At 45.4% G+C, this 10,890-nt stretch overlaps 1 protein-coding gene and 1 pseudogene across 1 annotated transcript; both read left to right on the top strand.

Moving 5' to 3' along the window:
• Positions 1-3,124: 3,124 nt before the first annotated feature.
• Positions 3,125-8,144, top strand: LOC123101647 (wall-associated receptor kinase 3-like; annotated as a pseudogene).
• Positions 8,145-8,621: 477 nt separating this feature from the next.
• Positions 8,622-10,368, top strand: LOC123105378 (40S ribosomal protein S18). The gene is made up of 4 exons (XM_044527435.1): positions 8,622-8,776; positions 8,869-9,029; positions 9,120-9,308; positions 10,037-10,368. Exons 1-4 carry the CDS (start codon positions 8,774-8,776, stop codon positions 10,140-10,142), a joined length of 459 nt encoding a protein of 152 aa, XP_044383370.1. The 5' UTR covers positions 8,622-8,773; the 3' UTR covers positions 10,143-10,368.
• Positions 10,369-10,890: the final 522 nt, after the last annotated feature.

The following is a 10,890-nucleotide window of genomic DNA, read 5'->3' as shown; positions in this document are numbered from 1 at the left end:
GCTCTCTCAAGGTTTCAAAAGGTCTAATTATGATAGTTGTGTTTATTTGAAAACTGTCAAAGGTTCAACTATTTATTTGCTCCTTTATGTTGATGATATGCTTATTGCTGCAAAGAGTATGTCAGAGATTAATGAACTAAAGAAGCAATTGAGTAATGAATTTGAGATGAAGGATTTGGGTGCAGCAAAGAAAATACTTGGCATGGAAATATCCAGAGATAGACCATCTGGAAAAGTATATCTAAGTCAGAAGGGATATATTGATAAAGTTCTTCGTCGTTTTAATATGCATAATGCCAAGCCAGTAAGTACTCCGTTAGCTGCACACTTCAAATTATCATCAGCTTTATGTCCTAAGTCAGATGCAGATATTGAGTACATGTCTAGAGTTCCCTATCCGAGTGCAGTTGGTTCACTTATGTATGCCATGGTTTGTTCTCGTCCGGATTTATCATATGAATTGAGTGTTGTCAGTAGATACATGGCTAATCCTGGAAAGGAACATTGGAAAGCAGTTCAGTGGATTTTCAGATACCTGCGAGGTACTTCTAATGCTTATTTACAGTTTGGGAAAACTAGAGATGGACTTGTTGGTTTTGTTGATTCTGATTTTGCTGGTGATTTGGATAAGAGAAGATCACTCACAGGTTATGTTTTCACCATTGGTGGTTGTGCTGTGAGTTGGAGAGCAACTTTGCAGTCTATTGTGGCTTGTTCCACTACTGATGCCGAGTATATGGCTATTTCTGAGGCATGCAAAGAAGCTATCTGGTTGAGAGGTTTGTACACTGAGCTTTGTGGAGACTCATCTTGCCCTACCGTATTTAGTGACAGTCAAAGTGCTATATATCTTACAAAGAATCCAATGTATCATGAGAGGACAAAGCACATTGATGTCAGATTTCATTATATTCGAGATGTTGTTGCTGAAGGCAATTTGAAGGTATGCAAGATAAGTACTCATGATAATCCTGCTGATATGATGACAAAGCCAGTTCTGACCAATAAGTTTGAGCTTTGCTCAGGCTTAGTTGGTATTTCTCACTAGTCCTATGGACTTTGACGCACAAGGTGTTTAAGCTGATTTGGATGGAGTTATTCACTTTCTTCGACTACTGGAGGGAATTTGGCTCAAGGTGGAGATTGTTAAATTGTGATCCAAATTCTAGTACCGTATTGGACTAGACGTAGTACATACGGTGTGGGCCTTTTGCGTTGGTACCGATGCGTACGAGTACAACTCGTTTACTTGTCCTACAAGGACTCCTATGTGTTGCCCCTCATATATACCCCATGTAGTCGCACCTCAGACGGTCTGTCGTCTCGTGCTTGTAATACTCCTCCTCATAGTGATTGTGCCTTCGTGCGTCCGTGGTTTTCTCCCGCAAGGGTTTCCACGTAAAAATCCATGTCTCTCTGTCTCGTTTATTCTCGTTATTATCTAACATCTACATTGTTCTCGAACCCGTAGGGTCCGCAAGCTTAACGTTACGATGACAGTTTCATTATGAGTTTATATATTTTGATGTACCGAAGGAGTTCGGAGTCCCGGATATGATCACGGACATGATGAGGAGTCTCAAAATGGTCGAGACATAAAGATTGATATATTGGAAGCCTATGTTTGGACATCGGAAGTGTTCCGGGTGAAATCGGTATTTTACCAGAGTACCGGGAGGTTACCGGAACCCCCCGGTAACCTAATGGGCCTTAATGGGCCTAGTGGAGGAAGAGGAGAGGAGGCCTAGGGGCTGCCGCCCCCCCCCCCCCCCAAGTCCGAATTGGACAAGGAGGCCCCCCCTTTCCTTTCTTCACTCTCTTCCTTCTTCCACAAGTCCTAGTCCAACTAGGGAAAGGGAGGGAGTCGTACTCCCTGTAGGAGTAGGACTTCTCCTGCGCGCCTCCTCCTAGGGCCGGCTGCACCCCCCTTGGCTCCTTTATATACGGGGGCAGGGGGCACCCCTAGACACACAAGTTGAACTAGGTATTGAGATACAGACGATCGAATCTCGGGCAAGTAACATACCGATGACAAAGGGAACAATGTATGTTGTTATGCAGTCTGACCGATAAAGATATTCGTAGAATATGTGGGAGCCAATATGAGCATCCAGGTTCCACTATTGGTTATTCACTGGAGACGTGTCTCGGTCATGTCTACATTGTTCTCGAACTCGTAGGGTCCGCACGCTTAACGTTATGATGACAGTTTCATTATGAGTTTATATATTTTGATGTACTGAAGGAGTTTGGAGTCCTGGATATGATCAGAGACATGACGAGGAGTCTCGAAATGGTCAAGACATAAAGATTGATATATTGGAAGCTTATGTTTGGACATCGGAAGTGTTCCGGGTGAAATCGGTATTTTACCGGAGTACCGGGAGGTTACCGGAACCCCCCGGTAACCTAATGGGCCTTAATGGGCCTAGTGGAGGAAGAGGAGAGGAGGCCTAGGGGCTGCCGCGCGCCCTCCCCCCCCCCAAGTCCGAATTGGACAAGGAGGGGGCGGCGCCCCCCTTTCCTTTCTTCCCTCTCTTCCTTCTTCCATAAGTCCTAGTCCAACTAGGGAAAGGGAGGGAGTCCTACTCCCGGTAGGAGTAGGACTCCTCCTGCGCGCCTTCTCCTAGGGCCGGCCGCACCCCCCCCCCCGTTGGCTCCTTTATATACAGGGGCAGGGGGCACCCCTAGACACACAAGTTGATCTCTAAGATCGTTCTCTTAACCGTGTGCGGTGCCCCATTCCACCATAGTCCTCGATAATATTGTAGTGGTGCTTAGGCGAAGCCCTGCGACAGTTGAACATCAAGATCGTCACCACGCCGTCGTGCTGACGGAACTCTTCCCCGACACTTTGCTGGATCGGAGTCCAGGGATCGTCATCGAGCTAAACGTGTGCTAGAACTCGGAGGTGCCATAGTTTCGGTAGTTGATCGGTCGGGCCGTGAAGACGTATGACTACATCAACCGCGTTGTCATAACGCTTACGCTTTCGGTCTACGAGGGTACGTAGATTATACTCTCCCCTCTCGTTGCTATGCATCACCATGATCTTGCGTGTGCGTAGGAATTTTTTTGAAATTACTATGTTCCCCAACAAGACGGCAACAGCAGCAGCAGCATGATGCCCATCATCGGCCGAAACCTCGAGGTGACGAGGATCTCCGTGCCGGACAGCAAGGTCTGGATCAGGTGCTACAACCCGGCCAACGGCGAGATATGGCACCGCAATCGTGCGTGGGTGGACATGACACGGCTGCCCTGCTGGTTCTCGGACGTGGACAGCAAGCTCTTCGTCATCGGGTGCAACTCGTGAAAATGTTTTACGAAACCATGATTCAGCTGAACCTACGCTCGACATCATTGATTTCTAGACACTATTCATGAAGATCCATGCATGGTTGATTAAAAAACACAGTTGACATACATGTCTATTCATGAGGATCCATGCATGATTGATTAAAAAATGCAGTTGGCATGCATGTCACAGATCCACATGTAGTAGGATGTTAAATCGTACGACATAGACCATAGGTTCAGCTGAACCATGGTCCTGAATCATGTCTCTCGTGCAACTCGTTGGGCTATGCGAGGGGTGTCTCTGTAAGTACAACAACCTACTACTCTCCTACTCCTTTGGCTAGTACTCCCTCCATCCCAAAAATGTCTCAACTTTGTACAAAATTGTACTTCCTCTGTTCGAAAATACTTGTCATCAAAATGGATAAAAAGGGATGTACAAAATTGTACTTCATCTGTTCGAAAATACTTGTCATCAAAATGGATAAAAAGGGATGTATGATACATCCCTTTTTATCCATTTTGATGACAAGTATTTCCGGAGGTAGTATTAAACTTGAGACATTTATTTTGAAACGGAGGGAGTATAAAAGATGCACTTTATATATACAACGTGCCTCTATCATTTTCATTTTATTTTTCTTTGCTCGTATATAAAAATCAGGATGTGTACTGTCAAAATATATAGAATACCATGTCTGTTGATAATTTTTTTCATGATATATACAATTATATTGTGTGTGTAGCCATGGTGTGGTTTAAATGTGCATTTAGGTGCGTCTTTTATTAGTGAGGGCACTTCCTTAAGGGTATATGTTCGGCTTAGGAAGGTTTAGTTCAGCTTAATGAGGATTGCCAGCTCAATCCCATTAATCCCAGCTAATCCCTCCTAACCGGAACGTGGCCTAATAGAGGAGGAGTTGCTCGAGGAAGACAAGTTCACAAAGTACGGCAAGCATGAGGAGGTGGGGTAAGTGGGCCAGACAAATGGGACACTTTCATTTTCTTAGAACATATACAACCATAGAGGCACACCACCATACATATGCACCCCGCACAACTATATATGAGCAACTATAAGACTAAAATTGACAGGGCTAGAAATTGAAGAAGTCACTATAGGCGCCTTGATGCCAACGGAATCATCGCCCCTTCAAAAGAATAGCTGCATCGATGTGACAACAAAACGTTAAACTAGAGGTTGATTTGGTTCTTGGTGAGCTAGGGGCAGAACCACCTCCGCTAACCACCCAAGTTATACTATGTTCACAGTGGGGACAATTCCATCCCAAAGGAAAAAAATGGGTGTACATAATCTTGGGTTAAATACAATTAGTACAACTCATTTTGTTTGCCTACTTGTTCTTGAATTTGATATTAGAGGTTCAAATTAGCAAAACAGATCCCTCCGTTTCAAAATAAATGTCTTTTGTAAGTATAAATTATGATAAGAATCCTTAAATTGAATAAGTTTGAAGAATATATTAATGGGATTCAATGAGTGACTATTCTTTCAAGGAGGGGCGATTATCCCGTAGGTATCAAGGCATTAGCATTCAATATGTCCTCGCTAAAAATGATGAACACAAATGTGGCTACTTAATAGTATTTCCAAGCTATCTCTTGATTATTGTTCTTGATTAAAGTTAGAATGGTGATAAGGGAACGATGTTCCTCATCACGCTCAAAAAATCATGTAGGCCGTAATAGGATGATACTCGACATGCAACGGGAGACCCTTAAACGGCACATGCTCCCGCCGCGGTGGCTGCTTCCAGGCGGACATCCCGAAGAATTTGAACTACTTTCAATCATATCTAAACGAGTATTACAATAGCACAGACCCTGATCAGCCCTGCAGCTACGTTGTGATGATGGAGAAGGCGGGCTTTAGTTTCAGCACCACATACCTAACATCGACAGTGTTCAACGAGACTTACAAGGGGAAACCCCCGCCCGTGTTGGACTGGAACATAGGACCCTGGTCGTGTGATGAAGCCAAGAGAAACATGAGCTCCTACGCATGTACTGATCGGAACAACGAATGTGTCAACTCCCCGAACCAGCCTGGTTACCGCTGCAAGTGCTCAGCTGGGTACCATACATCAATGGCGGATGCACAGGTCTTCTAGCTCTCTGCCTCTCTAATTGATTGTGTCGTAAGAGTTTGTGACAGATTTACCGAGTTTTTGAGAAAGTTAGCTGATCTAGCTTCAAATTTGTCATTGCAGATATCGATGAGTGTCTTGACAGTGCCACTTATCCTTGCGTGGGTATGTGCGCCAACACGGTGGGAAGTTTCACATGTCCCTGCCCACCAGGAAAGCAGATGATCTAGGGTGTTTGCGTGCCATATCAAAGGCATGCTTGGGTGATGCCTACCGTTGGTATGTCAATCAATTTCTCTCTTCAATATACTAAGAAATACTCCATCTGTCCCATAATATAAGATTTATTATAACCGATATACTAGGAGACTTGTATTATCCTGAGTAATCTGCTATCTGTTTGGCCTGGGTTCTAAATTGACGTGTACTTACGCAGGTGCAAGTATCGGATTTGTTGCCCTTGTGGTTCTTGATACGCCCATTTTGCATCATGCTTTTATATCAATATTTATTGCATTATGGGTTGTTATTACACATTATGTCACAATATTTATGCCTATTCTCTCTTATTCTACAAGGTTTACATAAAGAGGGAGAATGCCGGCAGGTGGGATTCTGGCTGGAAAAGGAGCAAATATTAGAGACATATTCTGCACAACTCCAAAAGTCCTGAAACTTCACGGATGATATTTTCCAAATATATAAAAAAACATTGAGCGCAAGAACTTCACCAGGGGGGCCACACCCTGCCCACGAGGGTGGGGGGCGCGCCCTACCCCCCTGGGCGCGCCCCCTACCTCGTGGGCCCCCTGGTGACCCTTTGGTGACCATCTTCTGCTATATGGACTTTTTCGATGGGAAAATAATCATAAGCCATCTTCTCGGACGAAACTCCGTCGCCACGAGGCAGAACCAATCTAGGGTTCTGGCGGGGCTGTTATGCCGGTGAAACTTTCCTCCCGGAGGGGGAAATCATCGCCATCGTCATCACCAACGCTCCTCTCATTGGGAGAGGGCAATCTCCATCAACATCTTCATCAGCACCATCTCATCTCAAAACCCTAGTTCATCTCTTGTATCCAATTGTTGTCTTCAAGTCCGGGATTGGTGCTAGTAGGTTGCTAGTAGTGTTAATTACTCCTTGTAGTTGATGCTAGTTGGTTTAATTGGTGGAAGATCATATGTTCAGATCCTATATGCACATTCATACCCCTCTGATTATGATCATGTTTATGCTTTGTGAGTAGTCACTTTTGTTCCTGAGGACATGGGAGAAGTCTTGCTATTAGTAGTCATGTGAATTTGGTATTCGTTTGATATTTTGATGAGATGTATGTTGTTCTTCTCTAGTGGTGTTATGTGAACGTCGACTACATGACACTTCACCATTGTTTGGGCCTAGAGGAAGGCATTGGGAAGTAATAAGTAGATGATGGGTTGCTAGAGTGACAGAAGTTTAAACCCTAGTTTATGCGTTGCTTCGTAAGGGGCTGATTTGGATCCATATGTTTCATGCTATGGTTAGGTTTACCTTAATACTTTTGTTGTATTTGCGGATGCTTGCAATAGAGGTTAATCATAAGTGGGATGCTTGTCCAAGTAAGGGCAGCACCCAAGCACCGGTCCACCCACATACCAAATTATCAAAGTACCGAACGCGAATCATATGAGCATGATGAAAACTAGCTTGACGATATTCCCATGTGTCCTCGGGAGCGCTTTACATCATATAAGAGTTTGTCCAGGCTTGTCCTTTGCTACAAAAAGGATTGGGCCACCTTGCTGCACCTTATTTATTTTTGTTACTTGTTGCTCGTTACAAATTATCTCATCACAAAACTATCTGTTACCACTTATTTCAGTACTTGCAGAGAATACCTTGCTGGAAACCGCTTATCATTTCCTTCTGCTCCTCGTTGGGTTCGACACTCTTACTTATCGAAAGGACTACGATAGATCCCCTATACTTGTGGGTCATCAGTTCTCTTCACCTGCGGATACCTTGTTAAGGAAAGACGAAGGACAGAGTCCATCAAACATAAGTATTTTCGGCAGCATGGCGACATGCTTCTATTTGAAAAAATGAAGTCACAACAAGGAGTTTCTTTCAAGATATTCTCGGAGGAGCTACAGCAAGCCACCGACAAGTTTGACGAGAAGCACATCATCGGCTATGGAGGACATGGCACCGTCTACAGGGGGCTTCTCGACAGTGGCGTCGAGGTTGTCGTCAAAAGATGCAAGACCATCGACGAGAAGAACAAGAAAGAGTTCGGTCGGGAGATGTTGATCCTATCTCAGATAAACCACAGGAACATCGTCAAGTTGTTGGGATGCTGCCTCGAGGTTGAAGTGCCCATGTTGGTGTACGAGTTCGTCCGAGATGGCACGTTGTACCAACTCATCCATGGCAGCCCCGTCAAGCGCATCTCCCTAGCAGCTCGTCTGTAGATTGCCCATGATTCTGCTGAAGCTCTCGCCTACCTGCACTCTTGGGCGTCACCACCCATCCTCCATGGCGACGTCAAGTCCTCCAACATCCTCCTCGATGGTGGCCTCACGGCCAAGGTCTCCGACTTCGGCGCCTCCATCCTAGCACCAGCAGACGAGTCACAGTTCGTCACGCTCGTGCAAGGAACCTGTGGCTACCTCGACCCGGAGTTGCGTATATCCTGGAACGGGATGCACGTCCCGCTGGGAGTGGTAGGGGCCATGCGAAGTCCTTCAACAGTGTAGAGTTTTATGTTCAACTCCCACCCACTGTTTACCTTCAGAGTTTTTTTTGTGGTGTCTCTGCCACCCAAATGAATTGAGTTTCCATTAATATACTTGGATGTACTCCAGTAGTTTGTAATACTATTCATCTAGGTCTGCTACCCAAATGAATTCAAGTTGCAATAATATACTACTTGGCATAATGCTACAGATATACAGTAGTTTGTAATACTATTAATCTAGGTCTGCGAGCAAAACTTTTTTTTTTGAGAAAGAAACGAAAGAGCAAAATTGTTTTTTTGAGACAATAAAGAGCAATTTTTTTTGAGGGGTAACAATAAAGAGCAAATGCTCCTGCGAGGCGAGGCAGAGCTCCCCCAACGGCCCGTTCAAAAAGAGCCCAAGAAAGTCCAGAAAAAGGCCCGTTCCAATAGAGCCCAAGAAAGCCGCCCATTTACAGAGCCCGCAGGGATCGGCATCCCTCCCGCAGATCACAGCCGTCCGATGAAGCACCAGGGTTTCACCTCGGGTATATAAAATTCATCCCCGCGACCCCGGCTCCAAAACCCTAGACGCGAACGCACCTCCTCCCTTCCTGCCCCCGACCGCCCCAGCCGCCGCCGCCGTCGCCGCCGCCGCCGACTGCAGCCATGGTAAGCGTCTCCCCCCTCCCTTCTCCGCCGTCCTCCACCTCTCGCGGATCCCTCCTCGTGTGCTGACATCCGTGAATCTTCCTTGGCCGCAGTCGCTGATCGCGGGTGAGGAGTTCCAGCACATCCTGCGTGTGCTCAACACCAACGTCGATGGTAAGCAGAAGATCATGTTCGCGCTGACCTCCATCAAGGGTGTGGGCCGCCGCTTCTCCAACATCGTCTGCAAGAAGGCCGACATCGACATGAACAAGAGGTGAGGAACCCGTCCGCCCCCCTTTCTCGCCAGATCTCGCCGTGGTGGGTGTGGTGCTGATCCGTGCGCTTTGTTTGTGTGGGTGTGCAGGGCCGGAGAGCTTTCCGCGGAGGAGATGGACCGTCTGATGGCGGTGGTGCACAACCCGCGCCAGTTCAAGGTGCCGGATTGGTTCCTCAACAGGAAGAAGGATTACAAGGACGGGAGGTTCTCCCAGGTCGTGTCCAACGCCGTGGACATGAAGCTCAGGGATGACCTTGAGAGGCTCAAGAAGATCAGGTATAACCTCGCCGTTCCCTCTTTTCTTTTTGCCCCTTACTATTGCTTGATATATATGACTTTGTGTTAGATTCAGCTACTGATGATGCTTGCATTTCGCATATTAGTACTAGCAGTATGTGTCTTGCATGGTAGTAGACAGTTTAATTTGTCATTATTTGCTAGGTTGTTGATTGACGAGTTTTCTGCTGGAAGTCAAATCTCCTAAACACCAGAATGTCTGAAATGTCAGGGTAGCAAGTACTAGCATCATGTGCTAAATTCTATGTGCCTGTGCTAGTCTGCTTAGACATTTGGGCTAGCTTTTTGCTTAGATAGTGAATTGATGCTTATTTCTACAGAAACACAGCATGCTAGCAATGTATTGATGGATATTACCTGGAACTTGTGCCAGCTCTAACTTACTGTTATATAACAGTTCAATTTAGTCAACCTGTTGGAACTTGTTTTCTACTACTTGTGTCCAGATTTTAAAGTCTGCCCTATTCTCTTGTTGACTTAATTTCATAATTTCTGTCTTGTAATCTGGTAATTGATGATTGTCAATGTATTCATGTGTACCCTTCTATTGTACCTTGTATGTGACCCAGCTGTTCTGTATATCGATGCTTTGTTTCCAAGAGATGTATGCTGATGGCTGATTCCTTAACTTAACTGTTGCAGCAGCATTGTCCTACTGTATAGATGTGTAAGTGATCACTTATGCTTGAAACTCCTCTCTTTTCCAGGAACCATCGCGGTCTGCGGCACTACTGGGGCGTGCGTGTCCGTGGTCAGCACACCAAGACTACAGGCAGGAGAGGAAAGACTGTTGGTGTCTCCAAGAAGCGATAAGCTGCTTGACAAAGATCCTGCATAGCTTTGTATTACTGTGTTGGTCCATTTCCAGAATCTTAAGGAGTGTTCTTGTTTAGATGATTACCTTGGATGATGTTTTGCCCTAGATAATGTTTTGGTTCTGGAACCTTTAATATATTGTATCTTGAATTCCATGTTGAACTCTTCAGAGTTTGTTTTGCCATGGGCTTTAAGTCATTTGAATGGTTGGCAAGATTATGTATGTTCTAGCATTTCTGTGAATTACAGGTTTGTTGGCTAATTGAATCTTGGTATATTTTTTGGTGTGCATGATCGAGTTTTGTAAGTTGTTGGCAACTGGGTAATACTCCCTCCATTCCTGAATGTAAGATATTTTGGCAGTTCAATCTGCTGTCAAAATGTCTAAGAGGTATATCATAGGTCGTCCTATTTGGGTATTGTTGTTTATCAGTTGCATGAAAGTTAAGACCTTTATTTTTGACCTCGACTCTTGCTTTGCATCTACCAATAGAACCTAGAATGAGAGATACTGGTAAATGCAAAAAGACTATACTGATACTCTCATTGAACATATAAACCCTGAAGAACTTGTAGTCACAACCTTGCCTTTATGTCGCCGCCACCTCCGCTCCTGCTGTTGCCGCATCCCTGCCCCAAATCCCTGCCGCATCGGAGAGAAATCCATGGTGGTGGACAAGCCCGGCGGCGGCGGGGCCTCCTCCTCGCCTGTGTCCACCATGGACCGCCTGCGTCAGCAAGAGGA

This window comes from Triticum aestivum, chromosome 5A, assembly GCF_018294505.1.
Source record: "Triticum aestivum cultivar Chinese Spring chromosome 5A, IWGSC CS RefSeq v2.1, whole genome shotgun sequence".
NCBI lineage: Eukaryota > Viridiplantae > Streptophyta > Magnoliopsida > Poales > Poaceae > Triticum > Triticum aestivum.
Note: the sequence above shows the minus strand (reverse complement) of the source record. Positions and strands in the feature narration are given on the sequence as shown.